This window comes from Oculina patagonica, chromosome 9 (assembly GCF_052425735.1).
Source record: "Oculina patagonica isolate OP01 chromosome 9, crgOcupat, whole genome shotgun sequence".
NCBI lineage: Eukaryota > Metazoa > Cnidaria > Anthozoa > Scleractinia > Oculinidae > Oculina > Oculina patagonica.
In genome coordinates, this window is record NC_135766.1 from 29,705,096 (window position 1) to 29,731,657 (window position 26,562).

At 38.4% G+C, this 26,562-nt stretch overlaps 1 protein-coding gene across 1 annotated transcript in view; it reads right to left on the bottom strand.

Moving 5' to 3' along the window:
• LOC144664682 (furin-like) overlaps positions 1-26,562 on the bottom strand; it is a 142,888-nt gene that overhangs the window by 106,469 nt on the left and 9,857 nt on the right. The window contains exons 6-14 of the mRNA XM_078525875.1: positions 25,792-25,880; positions 23,218-23,438; positions 21,880-21,980; positions 20,049-20,152; positions 18,714-18,831; positions 17,762-18,081; positions 15,513-15,635; positions 11,942-12,034; positions 9,805-9,895 (exon numbers count right to left, since the gene is read on the bottom strand). Of these exons, the coding sequence (XP_078382001.1) occupies positions 9,805-9,895; positions 11,942-12,034; positions 15,513-15,635; positions 17,762-18,081; positions 18,714-18,831; positions 20,049-20,152; positions 21,880-21,980; positions 23,218-23,438; positions 25,792-25,880 (1,260 nt within the window). The remainder of the gene's footprint in view (positions 1-9,804; positions 9,896-11,941; positions 12,035-15,512; positions 15,636-17,761; positions 18,082-18,713; positions 18,832-20,048; positions 20,153-21,879; positions 21,981-23,217; positions 23,439-25,791; positions 25,881-26,562) is intronic.

Consider the following 26,562-nt stretch of genomic DNA (forward strand, 5'->3'; position numbering starts at 1 on the left):
GACCCCACAATATCTATTACATTGATATACGATATATTCGTCTTGTCTCACTGAGCTTTTCAGATTAGCACAATCGAGAAGGTGCCAGTACGCGGCGCAGGAGGTCGTAAGTTCAAATCCCAGAGGGGTCAGGGTTGAGTATGGGGCTCTGCTCTGCGGCCCTTCGGGCCGCTGTGAGCTCCGCTATAACTTATTATACATGTATGCTATATTGTACCGTGATATGCTATTGCCATTCGCAAGACTGTTTGAATGAATTTTGACCGACAATCGTTTGTCATACTTTTGTTGGTTTTCGAGATGATTCGACCAATCAAAAAGTCGACACTTGCACGGTTAATCTATTGGCATGTGTTTACACTTCGGATTGGCCAGGTTATGGGACAGAAATGTCAAAATCTATTCAAATAGCTTTCGTAGAGTGGTAGCAGTTTTACAGTGTGATTTGACATTTCACCTTGCATTTGTATTATTTACCTAAAAACCTGATTACGAAATCGTTTAAACCGATGTTTATTAATTAAAAGTACCAAGGTGGATGCGATATAGACTTCGTATGGACTTTAAAGCTTTCAGCTTTTGCCAATGATTTTCAATATTTTAAATTTTACATTAATATAGGTTATTAGTTGGTATAAACGGAATATTTTAAACTTTTGCAACATTGTAGCTAATACTGGAAGCTTATTGTGCAACAATCAATAAACCAGTTGACCAGTACATTGTTGGCTCTCTTTAACAGATGTAGAATCAGGCATGGCAATGTTCGTTTGTTATTTGTCCTCTACTCAATCACTGCGCGCAAAATGACGAAAACAAGTTATACAAAGGGACAGTATTACGAGAAATCTTCTAAGTTTTTATGTAAAATATTCTATAATTACAAGGATGCACCCACTGTTAAGCTAAATAACCTTTGTACAACAAAAGAAAGGCATGAAATCATTCCCAAGATGTAAATAAGACGAAATCAATGATTTAAAGGAGAAGTTCACTCCAGAATGGCCATTTATTTTCTTTACGCCAATAAAAAGTTTACACAAAGATATGTTATTCACCAAAATTTTAGCCTCCAACGTTCGCTATATCCCTACGAAATCTTTCCCAAAAGTCGACAACTGAACGCCGCCATCTTGGAGCTGGTAATGTATGCGTGACGTCAAAGAGCTCAGCCTGAAGTTTGACGGGAAAATTTTAATAGTCGAAACTCCTCGTGTTTTGTATTTCTTGGAGCTCTGTTTGAGCAGAATGGAGCTGCACAAACAGGCATATTGACAAACAAAAGCCACTACGAAGAAACAAGGAGTTTCGAGTATTTAAATTTTTCCGCCAAACTTCAGGCTGAGCTCTTTGACGTCACGCATACATTACCAGCTCCAAGATGGCGGCGTTCAGTTGTCAAGTCTCGGGAAAGATTTCGCTGGGTTATAGCGCACGTTGGAGGCTGAAATTTTGGTGAATAATATATCTTTTTATAAACTTTTTATTGGCCTAAAGAAAATAAATGGCCATTCTGGAGTGAACTTCTCCTTTAAGAAATTTTCTTTACAAAGCAAACTGTCAAATTTTAAAACGTCAGCGCAACGTTTTCAAGTTTTAGGCCACTTCTTTCCTACCAGTCCAGATTTAACAGTTTTTAGGACTTGTTAAGTAGGTTCTAGCAAGGCCAGGCCACTATGACTGGATTTTCAATTTATTCAAATTGCACTAAATCTTGGTGATACTGCCCCTTGGTGATACTGCCCCTTTTAGCGCATGCTATTTGGAGATGCAGTCATTGATTCACTTGTGACGTCATCAATAAGCACGTCAGTGGAATTTCGTGATAAGAATCTCATAGAGCTTGGATCGACCTTTCTACAGGACTGTTCATTTTGAATATCGGTTGCATTCTGACAGAGCTAATCAAAGAAAAGCACAATCCATTTTTGGTGCAAAATCGTTGCTTAAACAGGCCAGTACACCTGTAATTGGTCAAGGTCCCCCGTGTTTTCCAATGATAACGTCGAAACTTTTTTGGCCAAAAGAAAGGATATGAAGAGTAGAAAGTAAGGAGAAGTAAGAAGACAGAAAAAAAAAGGAAGCAAAAGGGGCAAAAAATAAAAAATTGGAACGGTTCAGTCCAAATTTTGGCTTATGCGCATGCACCAAAGTAAAATATTGTACGTTTTTACACAGAATCTTCATCAAAATGTTGCTGAAGTGTAAAAAAAGTGCTTCTTTAGCAAATTTGAGGTAAATTCAAGACCAAAGTAGCAAAATGTCAGTTTAGCGGCTAAAAAAAGCGGTTTTTTGGGAAAATTTGGGTGTCAAAGGGTTAATGAAGTCAGTTGGATTGTTCTTGGATTGCTCCTCTACATCATGCCGTCAGAATATTAATTTTTTGTACGTACCAAAAAGTAGATAGCATTGCTGGCACACTCTGATTGGCTACTCAAACTCCGAATATCCTTTGCTATTCACCTCCGAACAACTTGCACGAAAATTGCAATGCGCTTGTGCTCGAGTCGAAGCCGTTTTCACGGTGAAATAAGAGCTGTTACGGTATTCTTGCGCTTGTGCTTTTGTCGCTAGTGAAAACCAGGCTTAAGTCTCAAAAAACGTATTCGCACTTGTTTTCTGTAACAAGTGACACATTAATGATAAAATCAACCAATTGTTGCAAAATTTGTCCTCTAGTGCGAATTGGCCCTTAGCCACGCTTAATTTTAGAAGACTTATCAAAACTCAAAGCCAATCGACAGTGTAAAAGGCCTCCTGAGAGGAAAACAAATTCATGAATTCTTCACGTGCACAAATACAAACTTGTACATGTCCCATAGGCCAATATGCATATTTTAACCAGACCACCATTCGGTCTTGTCTTAATGCTTTGATATGACAACGTCAATTGAAATAGCTGTATATTTTAAATTATACAGTCGAAGCTCTCTTAACGGACACTCTCGTAAGCGGACAGCTCTAGTTACGGCCGACACATTTGAAACCCCGTTTTAACTCCCATACAAACTCTGTATTTTCACATTCTCGTAAGCGGACATTCCCGTAAGCGGCCGCGGACACTTTCAGAGATTACGACTTAGACTTTTTCTTTGCTTTTAAACTCCCGTAAGCGGACACCTTAAAGAAAATCCTTTAAAAGCCTCTGTATCTTGTTTTTATCAATCAACCTTATATCGCCGTTCGTCACAATGATTTTACAGAAATTACAGTACCATATTTCAGTGTTTTTTTTGTCGTCATCTACGTCCGTCCGGTTATTGTTAGCTGGGCAAACTCCCGTAAGCGGCCACCGTATATCCCCCCCACCTCTAGTGGCCGCTTACGAGAACCATTCTCGTAAGCGGCCAGCTCCAGTTACGGACACTTTTTCGCGTCCCTAGGGTGTCCGCTTACGAGAGCTTCGACTGTTCACTTAAAAACCACATGACCACACCAAGGAAACGAAAGTGTTGCTGTACAGTGACTTTATTTTGGCTCAGTTTTACATTCCAAAGCAACCCAAACGACCTTTGCCTTTGCCAGATAAGTAAGTCACAGTCATGTCCAAAGTAGTTTAAAATACCTTATTATAGGAAATTAACGCGTCATGAAATTAACGCTAATTTAAAAAATCGCGGTTATTTTAGGCGCGATAATTTTTGTTAAAGTTAATTTCCGCGCCATTAATTAAGTTTAGCGTTAATGTCCATGACCTTAATTTCCATTATTTTGGCCCCAATTTCTTGACTTCTAGAAAAAGGCATAATTTCATCAGGGTGGAAATCTGCCAGTATCACTGAAACTGTGAAGAACGCTCGAGGCGGTCAGATTTCTTCTTACGTTTAGAAATATACGCCTAGTGTTGAAATAAACTTGTTCCTGTTGTCTCAACAAGTGGTTTTTTTATTTGTGTACGTCGCATTATAATTTCCTATAATGAGGTAGATTAAAAGGAATAAAAATCATACGCATCTCATAATTTCTATTCTCAATTAAATATGATTTTGAACAATTCTCTATAAAATAGATTTTCTTAAATTACCTCTTTTTTCTCCATAAACTTTTCATACAGAGCAAGCTTTGCTTGCTCGATGATACGTACAAAACATCAGCCGCATACATCGTCATGGTGTAAAGGCTTTCTTCTGAAAACTAATAACTTATGCTTTATTTAACAACTAAACAACTTAAAAAAGTTAATACCTATATTTTACGGGATAATGTCAAGTAGTTTAAAAATAATTTGAACGGAATAAAAATTATAGGCTTATATTTATAATATTTATATAAATTCTTTTCTTAATCAAATATGGTTTTGAACCATTCTCTATAAAATTGATTTTCTTAAATTATCTCTTTTATCAATATAAATGCTTTTACAGCAAGGCGCCCAAAAGTGTGACCACTTTTAATTTATTCACATTCTTTCGTGCAGATTTAATCCAATCAGAAGTCAACTGCAAGCTATCTACGGCTTTTGATTGGTTTGAATCTGCACGAAAGAATGTGAATAAATTAAAAGTGGTCACACTTTTGGGCGCCTTGCTGTAATACATAGCAAATAAGAGCAAGCTTGGCTTGTTCGATTTGATATAAACAGAACATCAAAAACCTGTTAAATCATTCATGTTTAAGGGTCACTGTCACGAGTTTCACTTCAAAAACTCAAGAGCCTAAAGACATATGAAAACTACGAATAATTGTCCAATTTTGTTAAAAATCACCATGCAAGTATACTGAAGCGAGTAATGTTATTGTGATGCCATCAGGAACTTTAGATCTCAACTTGAAAAAGTCAGGCTGATCTTTTCAAGTGTTGTCCTTGTGGAACGGAAAAACACCTAAAAACTATTCCTTTAACAAAAATTTACTCCCGGGGGGGGGGGGGGGCACTCAAAAAAGTTTTATACGGGGAGGCTCCGCCCCAAGCTCTTACCCCTTACCCTTTTATATACCATTTTGACAGAAATTGTACCCCTTTCGTATACCTTTTACTGAAATAAGGTACCCCTTTCATATACCTAAAAGACGTGACATAGCCTTAGAACAGGACGTTTTCTTGTCATTTTTATGAAGCGCTTAATAAATTAAAATAATACAGCCATAAAGTGGGTCTGTTCGAAATATTTTAATTACAGGCCTTTTTAAAAAACCTAAATGACGGATTTTCGTACCCTTTCATATACCTAAACTTGTGAAATCGCTACCCTTTTATATACCTGAAGCCTGAAAAAGGTACCCCTTTCGGGCGGAGCCTCCCCGTATAGGCCGTTATATGGAGTACCCCCCCCCCCCCCGGGAATTTACTTTATATCTCTATCTTGATGTACTAGGTGCATTTCATGTACGAGAAGACCTGTTCGCAAATTTTAGTACTTTTAAGCGAAATACATTAAAATCCCCGTGACAATGTCCCTTTAAGAAGTCGTCCAATGGCTTATTCATTTCATTTATCAGAAGATAACGACAGTTTAAAAAAATATATATGGCGGTATTTACAATACACTGTACAAAGCATCGCGCAACGGTTCGTGCGCGTGTGATCCAAACTTCTGTAACTTTTGAAGAAACTCATCCAGTCGCAACGATTTCGGTTTTTCGAGGTTTGATACACATGCTATTTTGCATGCAGCTTGTTTCGCAACAAAGTTGCAAAGTAAGTTGTACAATGTAAGCATCGAACCCTTTTAATTATTACTTCTAAGTGTATAGTAAATCATATTTTACTGAGATCATGTTCTAAAACAAACGGAGAGCCTAGAGACTCACCGCACTACCATCATCTTCGAAGGCATTTAAGCACTCGGAGAAAAAATAAACACTGTGACATTGCTATCGCTTTGTGTTTTTATATGCCCTGGTGTTTAATGACGGTATGATAGTGGGTTTTGCGTTATAGCACATTATACCGAATTTAAAATCTATAAAAACTTAATAACCTTTCGAATACCGTATTTTCTCGATTAGATGCCCCCGGCATATTCAAACTTGGCCTGGTGGACCCTGCGTTTATTGGACTCCTGTATTCGAGCCTGGTTTTCATTAAAGGGCAACTCTCGGGAAATTTACCCCAATTTTTTATTTTTTCTATAAGTTGTTTATAGCAACAGGAATCTTTAGCAGGTAATTTTTTAAAGATATCGGCCAAAATGAATTTACTACGAATTTTCTTTTCCGCCAATTTGGCGGCCATTTTGAAAACGTTCGGATTTTGGTACGTCACGTGATGCTACGTCACAGGTGTGGAAGGCAGATTTGCTTTTGCTTCCGATAAGAGGAAAACACGCCAAGCTTCTCTTCATAAATGAGAATCACAAGGAGAGAAAGACCCTATGCTGTTCAATGATGTCCAAGATAAAAAAGGTAGTGCTTCAGTACTTAAATATGAAAGGAAATAAACTGAAATAGACTAAATCTTGTGTTTGTGAAACGAAACAAATCCGTCAGATCGATCGGCCTTCTGAGGTCAGGAAATGTTCATAGATTTATGCTCAATGCATCCTCCCCTGCACCATATCATGATAAAGATTCCTTTCGTCTGGAGTAGATAATAAATTGAAAAGGGTTTGCGAGTGCTGACTCCCGTAATTTGTCAAGAATCTTTGCATTTGTAAGCAGGAATAGCGTCTATGGTCGTCTATATGGGGCTATATATGAGCGAAATCCACGCGTTCGGAAAAAGACAAATATATTTCGGTTCTAATGTTGAGAAATTTGCAGCCACCCCAAGATTTGTCCTGCTGTTAATTGGCAAAAATTAATAGAAAGCAATTCTCCCCAGCAAATGAAGTCTTTTAAAAGTCACAGCCTTCGAAAGGCGTGTATGATTGCGTGCAGGTCAGTATTGCGCAATACGAAGCCATACAAATTCACTACCCCGCGCGCTAGCAGAGGCGCTCTCGCAGGGTATAAAATCATGCGGAGAAATGGGGAATTTAAAGCAAATATAAAACAATATCCGAAGTAATTAAACAGAAGAAGATTGTGTTGCGTGTAGTACTTATTCTGTGATTGCTTTTGAGAAGCTATTGTTGTAAATAAAAGCAACTTGTAGTGTAGTACAAAAGCATGCCACACTTTCCCTTCTCTCTCCCTAGCCTGACCACGAAACAGTTTCGTGTGTGCAGATGTTAGTCTACGACATAACTTTAGAAAAACATGCCAAGGCTGTATAAAGACACGTACAGTGTAGAGCAGTTACAGCAAAACGATCATCTCAAATGCAAACCATGAATAAAAACGCACGCAAGCAAACGCGAATATTCTTAGAAGAGAAACAGCGCGGTCGTAAAGGGCCAGGCAAACCACAATTTTCGTGGGGGCATTTTTCACAAAAAGATACGAAATTGCAAAATATAAACATGACGACTCAATTACACCGTAAAGTGTAAATATCACGCACTGTAGGGTCGTGTAATAGTCCCGGGCGGGAGTGATAGTCAGTTTGCAAAATCATTCTACACAAGCACGTCATGAACAACCTTGAACAAAGTTCCCTCGAGGCGAGTTGTTTCAACTAAAAAAAGCGAAACTCCCTTCTTCCAACAAAAGAAATGAGTTGATACAGTTGATAGCGATTGAGCAGTCCACCATCCCTAAGAGACCCAGAAGAGTTTTGTCCACATTAAAGTTCTGCAAACCCGAGTATGTCAGGTATGTTCTAAATATATTCTGGCACAGAATTTCGAGCAAAGTTTTAATAGTTTCGTTAGCTGGCATTCCGCCGGCAGAATTCTTCGCTTTTGAGCAGAATTCAGAAAAATCGGTAACACAAAGGATGTAGCTAGCGTTTTGGTATTTGCAAGGTTTCAGACGCACAATGTAGATAGGATACATTAGGCTAAAGCTCAAAAACCAATTATAACAAACATGAGCAAAAATGTGACGACCGAATGTAAACAGCAAAATGTAACAAACAGTTTGGTCGTATAATGTTTAATTAAGCTTCTCGAGTACATGTAAATAATCATAAGGCTTTTCAGGTTTGACTTAGTACACAATTCAGTGGCCGAGGTAATAGAGAAAGATTAGAAACTGTACATTTAAGACTTCAATTCACTCACCATTCCTCGCTGTCGAAATCACAGCGGTAGTGAGAAGGTTCGATATTTTCCTCTCTTTCTCGTGTCTCGCTGTTTTTCTCTGGAGGCTCAAAACGCTAGGGTTGAAATACCATAGAAAATTCTAAATCATCCCCTGACATATCCCCTCCTATAGCTCTCTGAAAATCAGTGAAATCGCTAGCAGAAGTTGAGCTCTCACTGCTAGAATTTGAGGCAGCCATGTTCGTGACTTGTTGTGGTTCCACACCTGTGACGTATCACATCAGGTGACCACAATCGAAGCGTTCATGGCGAGATGTCACAAAAGCGGCAAAATTCGAAGTTTCACGTTAAAATTAACCGGTAAAAAAGCTTCTGAAGTCAAATTTTTTGCTTTCTGTATGATTTTGGGAACATTCGGAAGCTTTTAATGAAATATAGTTTTCTAGCCGAGAGTTGCCCTTTAAGCAACCGTTTTAATTCGTAATTTTTGACAAAAATGTGTCTGGCTACTATAACCACGGTTTATTATACCGTAAATAAATGCCTGAGGTGACTATTTTCAACTTTACCATGTTTATTCGGTACCTGGCATTCAATCGAAAAAATACGGTATATATACAGCTAATTCGTGAAAGGTTGTCGGAAAAAGCACAAAAGTGCACACGACAAGACTGAAAGGTTGTCTGGGTATTCGCTTCAACTTTGCATATTGACCAAGAGGAAATGTACATGTTTTTATTTTTGGACGTGGAGATTTTGTTTTTCCTCTCAGGAGGCCTTTTTCTGTAGCTTTACTTTTACTGTCGCATGTCTTTGAGTTAAAAAAAAACTATTCTTAAATTCAGCGTGGCTAAAAGTACCTTGTATCCACATGTCTAAAGAGAAAGAAAACGTGCAAATTCGCGTTTGTCGTATCGTATTATCTCATTAGTATTCAGCACGTGCGGTAGCTCTCAACGTCTACCCATACCAACTTCCGGTATTGTCGCGTGCACTTTTGTGCTTTTTTTCCGACAACTTATCTCGAATTAGCTGTATTCATATGATATACATGTGAGCACACTACTGCCCTGCTTGAGCTAGTCGAAGGAGAGACAATGGTTTGACAACGTTCATTAATTTATATAGTACAGATCTACTTCTATATTGACCTCCGCATTTGTGTTTTCGTTTCCTTTTCATGCTTCCTGCAATTCGACTACAGTGGGACTGAAGATATAAAAGTTGAAAAAAATTAACATATTGGCTATAAACAGCATATATGAGCCTGCAAAACCTCCACTGCCGAAACAAAACGGATATAAAATCTCGAAAGTTGTTTTACAAAACACTAAAAACAACCATTACTAGTGAAACATCTTTCACTGTGGAGTACTCCCTAAATTTTACTGCAAGATGTGCCGCTGAATCTCTCAGACTCTGGACCTGCTTCAGAGAAAAAACCGAAAGAAAAGAAAGAAAGTCCATACATTCACTATAAAAATGTAAATGTGCACACAGTTTGTCTGAGCCCTGGTAAGGTCTGGTAAGACGCTCGCTTGCCCCCTCGAATGCGAAACGTGCTTGCCGGTTAGTCGATTTTAGCCCCTGTTTATAAAGAGCATGAAGCCTCATAATGTGACCAGTCAAGTACATGCGAGCTGCTTGTGTGCAAAAACAGAAAAAAAGAAAGACGAAGAACGAACGCTAAATGACATACAAGTAAGATAGTCAACTGCAAGCAAGTTTAACGTATCAGGCATGGCGAATGAAAGTCCAACATCAGAACTTGGCCTACCTATTATTCATTTTGAACTTGTATAGAGCCAAAGCTGCCAACAACACTCCAACTCCAACTCCAACACCAATTCCAACTTTCGCTGCTGTATCTAAATGAAAAGGAAATGGTAAACAAACAAGTTTTGCCTGTCTTAGTTTATGCTTCTGATTGGCTCCAGTTGACCCATTTTTTTTCTTTCTAATATACACCGGTAGCTATATTAAAGGAAAGAAACTTATTTCAATATAACTCATTTACGACTTTTAACATTATTTGACTGTATTATGTAATATAGTTAACACGAACATCGAGGTTTAATGATGCGACGAAACACTATCTCTCGTGTTGTTGATAGAGTTAAACCGTTCCTAATGGTAACTTGCTCAATACGGACACCATTATTGCGGACAGTTTTTTCTTCTTATGCAAAGGCTGAGCTATCGTACACTATCAGCTATTAGTAGAAACTCAGCTGTGTTCTATTGGAAATCGGCAAATCTGATTGGTTCTCCCGCTGTTTTCTATTCGCCATTATAGTTCACCACTAATTTTTCTCCGATTCTGATTGGTTTAAATTGAACACGTGACGCGATAGTGCCCGTCCGCCGGAGGGCACTATCAGCCCCTAGTGCCCTCCCGTGAAAAAATGCCCGGATCGATAGTGCCCGCCCGTGACTGTTTATTGTAAACAAGCTGCCTGCAGACAGAAAAACCCAACCAAATTCACTGCATTTAGTGGGTTTCTCGTCTGTTTTTGTTTCGTTTGTTAAATTTCGGCTTTCAATTGAGTTTTTTTTTCTCAAAATTAAAAATAATTCACGATGCTTGTTTTTGTATGTGCGCGCGGAAGAAAATTTAGTGGTGAACAATAAAAACAATTATTTGATATTTTACACAGTTTAAAATATTTTTAATTGTCTTTTTAGTATCTATTTATTTTGTGTCCCCAGTGTAATAACATGGCATATTTTGCACGTTCTTTTGCCCTAATAATACTGGATAATTCCATTTTAGGAATGAATAAAAGAATGACGGTCACTTGTTGCTACTTTAAAAACTCGAAATTGTTGAATGAACTCATTTGTATCAATTAAAGCTACATTAGAAACAAAGAGGATTTCTGAGGATATAAAACAGGCTTTCTTTGCAATCCTTGAGTTACAGGGCCATACCTAGCGGGGGGCAGGGGGGAGAGGCAGTTGCCCCCACCAAGAAAAACTAAAGGAAAAAAGGAAAAAACTAAACTAAAAAGAAAACAGTTGCCCCCCGCCAGGAAAACTTGCCCCCACAGACAAAAATCCTAGGTACGGCCTTGAAGAATATAAAGCTTGACTATGCATTTGATTTTCCAGAACGATGAGACTCGAGGCTCGTTTTCACTGACCGAGCATAAGCACAAGCACATGAATTAGCACAACCGCATCAGAAGAACAAAACTCACAAAAGCACTAGAAAACAATTAGCACTTAATGACTGGCCCAAAGGGAAACAGTGACCATTGTTTCCCCGAGACCTCAAATGTCGAGAAGAACATTGAGGGTTAAGCGGAAGTAAAACTCACTGCTTCCCGTGGAGACAGTCGTTAAGTGTTTTGTTATACCCCTCAAACAGTGTATAACGAAAAATATGGTTCTTCTTATGCTTGTGAGTGTGCTTATGCTTATGCTTACGAATGGGAGTGTGTTCGTTCTTCTTATGCGATCATCATCATCGTCATCATTATTAAGCTATTATTATTATAATGCTTGTGCTTAGTGTAAACGAGCCTTAAAGGGACACTTTCAGGGGGATTTTAATGCTTTTCGGTAAATTAAAATGTACTAAAGTTGGCAAATAGGTTTCTCGTACATGAAATGCACCAAGTACATCAAGGTGGGGATATAAAGTGGAATGTTGTTGAAGAAAGAAGGGAGCCATAATAATTTTCAGGTGTTTTTCCAGTCCACAAGGACCAAACTTGAGAAAATCAGCCTAACTTTTTCAAGTTGAGATCTAAAGTTCCTAATGGTATCACCATGACATCACTTGTTTATCGTTTCAGTACACTGGCATAGTGATTTTTAGCAAAATTGAACCGTATGTCTTTAGGCTCTTGAGTTTTTGAAATGAAACTGCTGACAGTGTCCCTTTAATTGTCAGGAAGACTAAATCTTACCTGCCAATGTTGATGTCTCCTCCGCTGCAGGTGAAAAGAAACTTTCTTGTGAAAATGTCTCCGTAAATAACAACGTACTCTCAGAAGGTATTCCTTTCCAAAAAAGAAAACATTCATTCATTGACTCATTGTTAAAGGGACTATGTCACGGGGATTTCAAACATTTTTGATCTAAACTGTTCTGAAATTAGTGGTAGACAACTTAACCCAAAATAAACATTATCTTTGAACATCTAAAGGAATATATAACCTTAATTTCCGGATAGAAATCAAGCTACGGCTATAAATATCGCTATTGCGAAGACGCGCGAAAACAACTAGAAAACGTTTGCCTAACTTTTTCAAATTGCAATCCATTTCTATCCGAGCCATCCGCAGCCAAAATTGTTTGTTAACAGTTTCAGTGCTCTAATATAGCAATTTTTAATAAAAATGGACTATTATTTTTTGTTTTCCTGCGATGCAAATATAAATTTTGGTGGTTAAAAAATCCGTTACATAGTCCCTTCAATCACACGTAGCATATAGTTTTCTGTGCTTTGGACGGCAACACCAACGAGTAAACATTGTAAATGGTGACAACCACAGGAAAAATGCAAACGGTACCAAACGAGATAACTACAACGACTGCCAAGAGCGCCAAAAACTATGACGTTTGATCGCTGACAGGCACGTAAAAGCAGCTGCAGGGAAACTAACAAAGGGAATAGCGCGCATCTGGTGTCAAGAACGACTGGATTAAAGGGACTATGTCACGGGAATTTCACAGATTTTTGGTCTAAAACCCATGAAACACATTATCTTTGAACATTTAACTGAAGATATATTATCTTATTGGGGGATAGAAATCAAACTTCGGCTAAAAATATCAGTCGCTTTTTTAAAGGAGTAAACGCTGGCTAACGTTTTCAAATTGCAATCCATTTCCATCCGAGCCATCCGCAGCCAAACGCACTTTAAAACAAGTTAAGTGCTCTAAAATAGCAATTGTTAATAAAAATAGACCATTATTTTGTAGTTTCATACGACAAAAATATACATTTTGGCTGTTCAAAAATCTTTTAAAATCCGTGACATGGTCCCTTTAATAACAAAAACAAAAACTGAACTTGGTTCAGTAACGCTCAGAAATCCTCTATGTTTGTCAACTAAATTACTGTCATGCCATTTTCAACATTTTTTGTTTTACATTCATTCCTAATTACGTTCTACAGTAAACAAATAACATCAGAAAACACATTGCTTTAAAGAATTTGCCTGTTATCGACATTTGAAAACGTTTTGAGTATTGGCTTGTTTTGTAACAAAATAATTAAGGCAAGCCCTTTAAATTAAACATTTTATCACCTTGTTGACTTGTTACATATGAGAAGGAAATAGCTGTGCACGTGTTCTTGGCAAATTTGTAAGGCGTCTTCTGATAAACAACAAGGAGAAAAGATTAAATTCTGTGTGTTTTGAACCAGATCGATAATCTTTTATTTATTTTTTTTGTTTCAAACTAATTTAGGCTACGTTTACACGGACACGGTTATCAATCGACACGGTTTCATGACCTCGAAACCGCATCGAAAACGACACGGTTTCGAAGTGTTTACACGGAGCCTATTTAACGATTTTCCGACTGTTTTCGAATGTCATTGTATAAGCAAGCGCTGCTCTCTATGTGTGTTTTACCATGTTTACCCTTTGCAAGCCAGCCAGTTCGTGCCAAAATATATGGCCGTTTTCAAATCGATGCGGTTTCGCCGTTTTTGATCGTTTACACGACAACGAAACCGTATCGTTTTGAAAACGCTCCACTTTTGACAGCGTTTTCAAAACGACCCGGTTACAGTAGTGGTCTCGATCGGTGCCGTGTAAACGAAAGGCGTAACCGCATCGCTTTCGATGCGGTTACAAATGAAACCGTGTCCGTGTAAACGTAGCCTAAACGTCCGCTTTATTTCGATTTAGGTTTCAAAGAAGGAGGAAACACTTCCTGTTTATTTTCTTTAAAACAATTAAACTGATTGCTTGGAGGTTTTCTGAACACCCGTGTGTTGTTTTATTGTACACAAACATTAGAATATTTTGCGGCTCATTAGCATTTAAAAAACGGGTTACACGAATTCACTCTGTTGTGTACGTTTTCGAATTGAATGGAGTAATCGTAGAATTTTAGTTAAGTGCCCCCTCCCCCATGACATCTCCCGTCATCTTTATTTATCTTTTCTTTTTGTGCACCTTGTACAAGATTAAGTGTCATCAAACACAAACAATAAACAAAATAGCGTTCTTATAAACTAGATAATTCAAATATTAAATCTCAACAAACCGTTGTGTTTTATACCGCCGTCTCTTACCTAGGCAAACGTCTCGGGAAACAAAGAAGTTTACTTTAACGTGTTCAAAAGATCGCATCCATATTTTGCCGTTGGTGAATTTTGATACATATTTTTTTCTTTTTTAAGGTCCGTGGATGGTCGTCGTTATTATGATTGACGGCAGTATAATTCTAAAGTTAGGTTTTTAAACTTCAGAGTTAGCGTCTTATTGAAAACATGTTTATGCCATTCGCGTTTTACGTCATATACAATTATAATCAGTTATTGGATGAGGTTTTTGTGATATCCGGAATAATGAAGGTCGAGGTAAGTGTTATCAGTCGAAGCCGAAGGCTGAGGCTGATAACACTTACCGAGACCTTCATTATTCCGGATATCACAAAAACCGAATTTAATAATTGTTTTATTACACATTGTTTTTCTGAAAAAAAAAATAAGGACAAAACGATTTCAACCGTTCTACTAATTCCTACTTGTCGTCTTGCTTCTGCCTTTCCTTCACGGTATTCGTGGAATAGTTCCTTCGCAATCTTTGTTGGTCATTTTGTGTTTCCGAGAATTTCTCTCAGCAATTTTTCAATTTAGGTTCAATTTTTTGCTCGGTTGAAGAAGGGAATCGACAAACTATGAATTTCTTCGCTGTCAGATGTCTCCCATATTGCTCTCGGAAATACCGTAAAATTCCGGTTATAAGCCCCCCCCCCCCCCCCCCCGCTTATAAGCCCCTCCGGTTATAGGCCCATCTGCTAGAAAACAAAAAAAAACATCCGATTATAAGCCCCCCCCCCCCCCGGATATAAGCCCCCTCCACTGGATGGTAGTACTGAATAGGGCTAAATGTTGCTTTATTATGCGTTTTTAACTTAAAAACCTATTTCGATCAACACTCCCGTGGCTCTTTTCGAAACGTTTTTTTCATTCCACTTTTAAGCCCTCCCGGATATAAGCCCCTCCGTTTAAAAGCCCACTCAAAACCCCTCACGAAGTTGTATAAGCCCAGGGCTTATAACCGGAATTCTAGCAGATTGTTCACTAATCTGTGGGTTGCGCTGATTCTCAGAATTAACTGTAGGCTCTTAGCCAATGAGAAGACAGATAGTGACTACAATGTTTAATTATTACTAGTAATTACTGTCTAATGCAAATGCTGCAATCTAATTGGCTGAGCTTTCATACATCATTTGTTAATTATAATTATACAAAAGCAAAATGACCAATACAAAATTCATACAAGAAAGTCTTACTTGTAGACTCTGTCTGTCGCGTTTCCTCTGTCGACGGTGGACTGACAGTAGCCACGTGAGGGTTGTAGTCGAGTGGGTTCAAAGTTGTCCCATGTAAAATCAGCGTCCAGTTAAAAAGTATTCCTTAGCAAGAAAAATACACAGTAAAATTTCACACAGCACAGTAAAACTAAAACAACGAAAACAAAACAAAACAAACAAAAATAAGCAAAACAAATAATTTGTAAAGACGCAATAACCTTTCCATGATAGTAATATGTGGCGTTAAGTTTTTGTTGTATTGCATGGTACCTAATTGTGCAAAAGGCCTACTGAGGAGCAAGCTGTTGACACAGGTACCCCGAAAACAATAGTGTTTATGCAAGAACTGTGGCGAAACAGCGAATCATAAGGATTATATCAGTAAAAATTAAGTTTCTCTTGGGATCTTTGAGTTTTATGGTTTGTCTACTTGTTTTTAAGACGATTCCAGCGAGTTTTACTTTCACTGTTTTCACCTCTCTTTTGAATTCGAAAAACCCAATTTCTTTCGAGTTCACGTGAACACCTGATCTCTTTTGGGAAAGTAATCATCTTCTTCTACAGTCTTCAAACTTTCGCTGTTACTTATCAGACACCCGACGCTTACATATCTCGTTTACAATTACAAAGCTCGCATAAACACTCGTATTTTGCTCTCGCATCTCGCCCAAACCACACATGTCAATATCACAAGTCAGCAAGTCCCCCCCCCCCCCCCCCCCAAACTTGTTTCCATTGTCTAAAGGTTGCTGACACACTAGTATGTATTTGTCATTTTTCTTTCTTTTTTACCGTTGGTACCGTGTTGCTGAAAATACACATCACAACGGTTAGAATGGCCACTTTGAGATTTTATCCAGAGAACATGACAACAGGTTTGATTCCTCAAGTAATGGGGTTGTTACAAAAAAGATGTCAGACCATTTCATCTCTCTTTCTCTACTTTATTATTTCCAATTTTTACAGTGGAACCCCGATAAAACGATATGCCAAGGGAGCAGTAAAATAATATCGTTATATCAAAACTCCCGATATAACGATATGGCCGTAAAATAACCGAAAATATCGTTATATCGGGGTAAACCTAACAAGTACTTTTTACTGCATATTAGAGGAGGATAAGGAGGATAAAGTTGATAAAGAGGCTTATAACACAGTATCATTTTCCTAAATCATTGTACAAAGCTGTTTTTAGAAACGTTAGAGATGACTCGATTACCGTAATGTTATTGCATTAAATTCGATGTTTTGCAAATAAAATGTGACTGTGTACTGATAATATCGTTTTAGTATAATTTCAGAGGTGATTATAAGAATTGAAGCATTCTGATTGGTCGAGAAGCTCGGCTTATGAGGCTATAATCACCCCGCGCGAGGTGATTATAGCTTTGAAGGCTTGGTTACTTAGCCACGCCACCTTTGACATCCAGGCAAGTAAACATGGCCGCTTTTGCTGAATGAAAATTTCTTTGATTTGAAAGAAACCAGTCTAAGTTCTGGATATTTTAAACATTGGGAAATTTTCAAACTAACTACCAAGGCTTTTGGACCGAAAATATTTTCAAGAGATGGTTTTCAAGGCATTAGAAATGATCGTAAACACGGCGGTTTTGGTGATCGATGAGAAACTCAGTCAGATCGATTGAGCCACTGATTGAGCAAACATTATTTAGTTCTCTTCTCACCGTAGCTACTCATTTTTAGAGGTTTCGCACATTCGCTTAGAAGTCATCCACAATCATACAAAGGTACCAGACATCTATCTTTCTCATTGTGTTTGTTTTGTTCCGTTTTATTGCTTTAACTAAATAAATTCTGATTGCAATCGATGATTTAAACTGGTTTACACGTCACCGTATGCAAGCGAACACTTGTGTTTGCTGTTTTCTTGTTTGCTATCGTTATTTTTTTAAGTTCTTGATGATCACCTCTAAAAATTATACTAAAACAATTATTCGCCTCAGGCTCAGTGATTATTGTTGAATAATCACTTCGCCTTCGGCGAATAATTGTTAAATATCAGGAGGATTTTACGTTCGGTCCGCTAAATTCTAATCGTTATATCGGGAATATCGTTATATCGAACATCGTTATATCGGGGTTCCGTCCCATACATTTTACTGTAACTTTTGCTGGGACATAGAATATTCATCGTTATACCCGTCCGGGAATATCGTTATATCGACGATCGTTATATCGGGGTTCCACTGTATATGTATCCTACTAACCTGTATTATGACGATACAGCTGTGTGTTCTGTAATGTTAATTTCCATAGACCCATAGCATTCTCTCCCCAATAATGTAACGACATCAGAACCCAGTTTAAGTCTTTGGCTCCGACAGAACTATCCAACATCCTGTACTGGGTAAGGTTGGACACAGTGCCATGAGGTGAAATAAGCTTTATCAACAAATCTCCACGGCGGGAATAGTTTAAATTGACGGCTACTTCAACGTGTTCCAAGAAGTTAATTTTATCACCACAGAAATCACTCCAGTTACTCAGGTCGATCGATTCTTCTAACGCCTCTATTGAAGGGATTAGACTGAAAAACAAGAACAAATATAATCCATGACAGATCATGACCATCAACCATCTACAATGAATGAATGCGCATAAAACCCATTACTTTACGTACGATATTTCGCTTTAAAAACAAGTAGACAAACCATAAAGCTAAAAAATCCCAAGAGAATCTGAATTTTTACTGACATAATCCTTATGTTTCGCTGTGGAAGGAATGTTTACAGGCCTATTGCGTGCTGTTTATTTTGTTCAATTGTTGTTGTTTGTTCCACACTTCACAGGTGAACCAATTATCTGAGTGAATTTGAATATTTAGGTTAATATATAACCTAAATACAAAATACAGTGGAACCCCGATATAACGATCTTCGATATAACGATATTCCCGATATAACGATGAATATGTTTTGTCCCAGCAATAGTAAAATGTATGGGACGGAACCCCGATACAACGATTCCTCGATATAACGATATAATTTTACTGCCCCCTTGGCATATCGTTATATCGGGGTTCCACTGTAATTAAAAGTATATTAACCGAATTATTCAAATTCACTCTTTCTGTACACTGTAACTGACGATAGTTGAAACTGTCAAAACATATCTTTAAAACTACAAAGTACTGTCTTTTTCGTGAAACTTCAGTGTTACCTGTTTACACCATGACGCGGTATTGTGCAATTAACTTTTGGAGGAACTGTTGTCCAGTTGACTGCCAGATCAACCATCTTTTTTGCATCCATCAGGCCAAATCCAACTCTATCACTCACTGTATCAAAGCAAAGAAGCGTGGTTACAAGAGAACTGACAGAAAGTGCAACTGACAAAGCATAATAATAAAGCAGGGTGCACGTTAATTTGTTTGGGTGAGGTCCAATGGCAACGACAGCATTATTTTTGTCTGTAGTTTCCCTTTTCTTTTGCTTCTAAGTAAGGAATACTTCCAAAAAAATACCTCAAATAATAATACAGGAACAAGCAAGCCACTTACCTATATTTGTGTATTGATATCAGGGTATATTTAAGGGGCTATGTCACGGTATTGTAGGTAACAAGTTCTTTTTTTTCCTTAATTAAGAGCTCTAATCTTTAAATTGGAGGAGCAAAAGTCTTGTTAATGATCCCCTGGCCTTACAACATTAACACCTAATACAACAACAACGGGAACAAAAGCGACAGCAACAACACGTTTTACTGCAAAAATGCTTCTCTAATCCTATTAATCATTGTACTGATCAACATTTTTCCTATAACTTATAAACAATCACTTGCCTTAAGGTTACTATTGTTAGCGGCTACTAATAGCCCTTATGCATGTTTACGTCATCATGTTTACGTTACACCACCAAGCCTCGCTTTCGAAGTGTAAACTTGTAAATTTTATCATGTACGTATTCCCAAAGAAGCAAAGATGAAAAGAATACCCACGTGAAAACGGCGCGAAGGTGGCTGAGGGTTGAGAATAATTCGCGTAAACGAGGCTTGGTGGTGAATTTTCAGCATAAGGCCTATTTTAGCGATTTAAAAACAATGATATCGTTTAAACCAGTTTTTAATGAAAGAAGTAGTAAAACACTCTCGTGCTTCCCAGCCAGCAGTTCCAATGCTGGATCCAGCTCGGAAGTCGTCAGGAGGAACCATGGCAGACAGTTTCGGCCCCTACTCCTCGACTGCCTTCTGCCATGGCGGGGCTCCTCCCTAAGGACGCTCCACAAGAGCTGGTGCTGGCTGGGTCATCATAAGTTAAAAAAAAAAAGCTAGCCTAGCCACACTTTGTCGTCACGTCACGTCAAGTCGACTATGTTTTTAAATTTTGTTTTCCTTTTCGTTAGGAGTTGGTACTTCAATTAAACGACTATTAAATTTGATCGAGACGAATTTTAGCGACTACTAAATTTAGCGATTTTTGCCCAACTCGCTAAAATCGCTAAAATTAGTAGCCGCTTACAATAGTAGCCTTAAGGTATAACTTGACGACACACATACCTTGTATGCCAGCCTTATTCGTGATCCAGTTGCTAATTTTAACAGGATCTGGCCTTGCGGTTCGAACAATGATGTGCTGAACATCCCGCCAAGAAAGCTTTGGACTGAAATTACATAAACGGAATTAAACAGAAGGAAAATTCTTGAAGTTGATCTTTCAGAAAGTTCTCTTGATTTTAGGTGCCCAGGTTTTTAAATTTTGTTTGTTTGTTTTTTCGTCCACAAGCATCAAAGGTAACTTGCTCGACTTCTTATCCTAGAGTCACCTTTGAACAGACAACGAAAACGAGAAACTGGGCATTCAATAGGCTAGATAAGGCAAAATTTCTGCCATTCAAAGCACAGGCAGCCCAAGCTAACGACAAGAGCCATAAGGGTTTGTATGGGAATGAAACAATTTTGTTTTACAATATATAAATTGGAACGTTTTATGAATATACCTTATTACATGAAATTTTCGCGACACGTAAATTTCGCTATTTTAAAGTGCGCATATTTCGCGACACTTAAATTTCGCGATTTTTCGAAAATTTTGTATTTAGAATCACTCAAATTTCGCGTTTTTGAGAAAGACACTATTTACATTTCGAAAAAGGAACAATACAGTCGAAATTAACAAGAACGCAAGGGCGGGACTAAATCTCGGCAATAGCATCAACGGAGCAGTTCTCACAATGTCAACAAGTAGGTCATGCTTGTACGTGCATGAGTTATGGTTCTTAAGTCAATTGACGACAACATCCATGCACATTGAAAATTCCTTCCCGTAGTAGTTTTAAACTTATTCTTTCTTGATTATTGACATAACGCGAGTCACTTAATTATCGCGTCACGTTATGTTCGCGTCACTTTAATTTTGCGATTTTTTTGGAATCGCGAAATTCGCGAAATTAACGTGTCGCGAAAATTTCATGTAATAAGGTAATTGACTTACGCTGTTGCTGTGTCGTGTTCTTTCTTGTTTGCCAGTTCTTCGGGCCAATTTGAAGTGATTTGGATGAGTTATTGCTTTGCGAAATTTTGAACACGTTTACTTTATTAAATACCGTATTTATTCGGTTAAGCGCCCAACCTCGAATAAGCGCCCACCTCGAATAAGCGCCCACCCTATTGGCTATAGGTAGGAAAAGTTAATAAGCGCGCAGCCTCGAATAAGCGCCCACCCCGCCCCACTCCTCCAAAAAATCTGAAGTGTACAAGGAGAGTATTGACCTTAGTGACAACTGGGTTGAATGTTGTTAACTAAGTACTACCTAAAGACTTTATCTAAGATCGGGTTTTCTTATAACTTTACAGAAACTTTCAATAAACAATTAAAATTCTGCTTTAGTACATCTTCAAAATAAACTTACTACTTGCTAAAATGGTGAAAATTTAATAAGCGCCCACCTCGAATAAGCGCCCACTCTCCAGGTCCAAAAATTTAATAAGCGCCGAGGGCGCTTAATCGAATAAGTACGGTATTTCCAAGGCTGGAAACTATTATCGACAACATCTCACTCGAAGCGAAATAACCTCCGTGAAATTGGTCAAATCGCTACAGAAATTCCACCACCGTAATTTCGGGTAGTTTTTCTTTCCTGTCGTTGGCCCTTTAGTTCTGAGTGCTCAGGTGAAGCGTAGAAAATTCCTCCAAAGTGCGATTTTTCCTTTTCTTGTTATGTGCGGGTGGTCAAGCCTCGCACACAAAATGGCGTCAGGTCGACAAAATCGACCTCAGCGGTGGAGGGGCATGGTGATATTGTCACTAACTGTCAACCAATCAAAACGCAGGAATTGCAATATACCATTGCTAGTTTTTGATAAAAACATGTATTTAACAGTAACTTACTTTGCACTCAGTGTCAAGGCTATGAGCCCGGAAGCCATTGCTGCAGCAGCAGAACTAGCACCAAAGCTGTCTGTACATGCCTTGTTTTTATCAGCAGTAATCTGTAATTAGATGATGTCATTGCTGTTGATCTCTGATTATGAATTTTGACTTTTGGCCCGTAACCGATCGATTTACATGCGACCAGGTTTAGGCGTGTATTTGGAGTAACACAGAGTATGGTCAATGTTCACTACCGCCCAAATTCTATTACTTGGTACGAGGCACTGTGAACATCTTCAATAAAATTTACGGGAACACAGCAGAACTATGTACTACTTTTCAGTCTTCTACATAGAAGTTATGCAATATTTGATAGGCATACCGTAAAATATGACTTGACTTTTCGGTATACACACGAACTTTTATGCCGGTTTGTATACACAGACAAATCAAGTGACGAGTGGGATAGTCACGGTATGTCACCAGAAAATATCGCATAACTATAATTTATTCCATGCCTCTCCTATTATGCATAACAGTTAAGCTTAATATGAAGATTTAGCCAGGGCTTTTGAGCTCCACAGTTATTTATTTCCTGCGTGTGACTTGTAAATAACGTCAATATCTTTAAGATCTCTAATTTTTTGCGTATTTGAAACAAGAAAATACTGGTAGCGAATAGTTATTTCCTCTTTCTCACATGTATATTTCCTTGCTTTACTTAACTTTGCTCTTTTTTTAAATTATACAATAACTGAGCTACTGCGCGCATTGTGAAGAGTACAAACGTACAGATGACGTCACTGCGTGGTGCACTCGCGTCAGTCATATATATATATATACATATATATATATACATATAGTCATATACATTTTAATCTTTTTAGCTTGTGAATTTAAATTTTAAATTTTTAGTTTTTTTTTAACTATATTGTAATGCGCAATTGAAAATTTTTAAATTGATAATTGCGCAATATAAGTGAATTATTTATTATTTATTATTAAAACGGTTAGTATAAAAACGAGGCAAGTCGAAAACTCTCTCATGCCTGATGTTGTAGTGGCCATAGTGTTTCGGGGGAAGCAGGCAAGCGAGCTTGTGCTGATCCGATGATATACTGTTGAACAACTTTACACATTGTTCATTGCGCCTATCCGGCGTAAAGTGCGGAGACCAAAACTGTCGAAGCAGTGTTTGTATGATTTGCTAGGTGCAATTATTGAGAGCGCTCTTTTTTGTACACGTTCGAGGCCGTCACTTAAATAGTCGGGCAGACTATGGTGGAAATTGACGAGCAATATTCAAGAACGGGTCTTCTTACTGTAGAGTAGAAAACATTTCTTTTAGTGACCTACCACTTTGCTTTTACCACCAAGGGTGTCCCTAGTGTAAGTAACCGCCATGATTCCAGTGCAAGGCATCGCGAATAAAGGAATTGACCCATCACTCCTCACTCCTGTTATGGCTATTGTGTATATATTGTTGACATAGCCATTGAAAGCACAATGGTCCTTGTAAATTCCACCATTGCCTCCAGAAAACACATAGATTAAACCACGACCATTAATATACGACCCTGTAAGTTAAATAGACAAATAGAGGATAATACACGGTTGCGTGGAGATATGAAATTTTTCTTCGAGTGTTCAAACTGATAGCTCACGAGTGAGCGCAGCGAACAAGTGAGATATCGGTTTTGAACACGAGAAGATAAATTTCATATATCCAAGCAACCACGTATTTTCCTGTTTATTATTTAAACCTACTAATTATGATATTTTTGACAATTTTCCGAAGATTTCCGACCATTTTCCGAAGATTTCCGAAGATTTTCAAAATGTTGTCCGAAGGTCGTACGAATGTTTCCGAACATTTTCCGAACTTTTCCAAAGATTTCCGAAGATTGCCGAGGAAGATTCGAAGATGTTTGACAGTTGCTGTTCTTTTTTAACTCGTGAATAATTTGCAAAATAATGCAATTCACGAGAAAATAAATATAAAACCTCTAGCTTGAAACACTTCCATACTGATGAAAAACAGAAGCAAACAAAACACCTTGAAACCTTGGGTGTGACTGTTTCTTTAATCTTAGAACAGAAACGGCTTGGAAATTTTACTGTGGAAAGAGTAAAAATACGTTTCCAAAATAACACGTTACCTTCTCTGCGCCATTTTGCAATGCACGTTTCGTGAGGTGGCCAGGACCATCCACTGTAAAACCCCTGCTAATTGGACCCCAGCTATTTGAATAAATGTCAATGTAATCACTTGCGTGACTGAGAGCTCTAGCTTCGTCAGCATCTGAAGCTTTTAGTCGATAAAAACAGGCGAATTCCTGAGTGGAGTGGAGAAAGAAAAACACTTCAAAAACGGTGTTTGAAAAGCTGTTTACGTAATACAGTGTATATCATCAGCATCTGAGGCCTTCAGAACGTCTGGCACTCGATAAAAGATCATGAAACAGGCGAATTCCTGAATGGAAAAAGATAAACAAGAACGGGCTATGAAAAGCTGTAAAATATTTAACAATTAAGATATTTGACCAAAGTGAAGTTAACATTGGAAAATATTTGCCGTACTTTGAGGTAGATATTCGCCAATGTTTACTGAGCGGAGGTCAACATCAGGGACTACAAAATGACAAACTAAAACACAGACAACGAACACACGCAAGCAGTGGCCTGCATACATGTGTTCACTGAAGTTTAATCAATGTACACGACATTTTTTTTGTGGGAGGCGCGGTGGCCTAATGGTTAGCGCGCTCGGCTCCGAGTCGAACGGCCCGGGTTCGAGACCTGGCCGGGGCGCTGCGTTGTGTTCTTGGGCAAGACACTTTACTCTCACAGTGCCTCTCTCCACCCAGGTGTATAAATGGGTACCGGCGAACTTACTGCTGGGGGGTAACCCTGCGATGGACTAGCATCCCATCCAGGGGGGAGTAGCAATACTCCTAGTCGCTTAATGCTACAGAAACCGGGATAAGCTCCGGCTGTATGGGCCACTTAGGCTCGGACACAGACTTTACCTTTTTTTTTGTTTACACGACAATTTTGAAAGTCAAATAAAAATAAATACGATTATCAGTTGAGTAAGGCAAGGAGGACGTTTGGTGATGAGCTTTTGACGTCAAAACGACATTGTTGTCTAGGGCAACTTGCTGCATGCGTTTCCAGTGGTAATTTTTTTTTTCGTGTCCAAAACCGATATATCACTTGTTCGCTGCGCTCACTCGTGAGCTATCGATTTGAACACTCGAGATAAATTTCCATCTCTGCGTAACCATGTTTTATCATTTATATAAAACCAATTTCCAGCAGGATTTACAATAAGATAAGTTTAGAAATTTTGACTTCAATTTCCTGTTTTGTTCAAATACAAACGCTTCCGGCAAAAACCAGCTACATCTGCATGGTTTCCAGACTTCACTTGCAACTGCTATTTATAGCTAAAACTGAGAAAAAACAGTTTCTTGCCACCAAATTGAGAATTTTGCTGGGTATAAATCGTGACATGTACATGTAGTATTCTGTAATTTAAAGGGGCTATGTCACGCAATTTTAGGCAATTTCGGCCCTGACCAACTGGGCATAGAATTAACTGAATTATCACAACAACGGCTTAAAACTGTAAAAGAACTCAAAACAAACATAGAAAGGCCAAAAAGGGACACGGATGGGCAAAATTCGAGAAGACTGAAACGGATTGCGTTCGGGTAAACTTGAAAAAAGTCGGCCTGACTTTTTTCAAGTTTATCTCAATTTGTTTGAAGTGTCATTAACAATGCTCGAAAATCATCCTTGTTTGTTATGTGGCCGTGATTTTGCCAATAAAACACTTTTGCTCTGACAATTTGAAGTTTAGAACTCTTACTTAACGAAAATAAATAGAATTATCTAAAATACCATGACCTAGTCCATTTAACATACCTCCAAGGCGTGCATGGTATGCCAATCCTACTCCACAAAAGGAGTTATTCAACACAGCAGCAATCACACCCGCACAGCTTTCCCCATGTCTGAAAAATATTTAATATCTTTCAGATATGATAAATTTCCTATATCACGACACGAGTGTTTTACTTGACATAAGTGGTATGCCACCTTGAGAGCTACATGTATACCATCGGGGGTCTCCCCCTAGCAGGTGTAACCTTGGCGGACAGGTCAAAAGGTAGAGGCCAGACTAAATGGTAGTCACTGGTCCTCCAGGTTGGGGGTTGGGCGGGCGGCTAAAATGTACGTGTACCTAATATATTTTTTGTTAACTTTTCTTTTGCTGTTTCCAAGACCAAAAGCCGTTTCTAGTAAGGACAAAGTAACAAAAAATGCAAAACAGTACAACGTAGTTTGATGAAGTCTATTTGAAATGTAGTGTAAGATGTGTAAAGTAGTGTAACTTGATTAAGTAAATTATATTGTAATGTAGCGCTATGTGTTTGAAATAAAGAGAACTGGGGGGAAGGGTAGCCTCGAGCCATGCGGCCCATACTGCCGGAGCTTATCCCGGTTTCGATAGCATTAAGCGGCTAGGAATATTTCTACTCCCCCCTGAATGGGATGCTAGTCCATCACAGGATACCCCCCAGCATTATTTCGCGGGTACCCATTTATACACCTGGCCCCAGTTGTTGAAAGGGTGGATAACGCTATCCACCGGATAAATCACTATCCGGTGGATAGCGTAGTATGTTTGGTTAA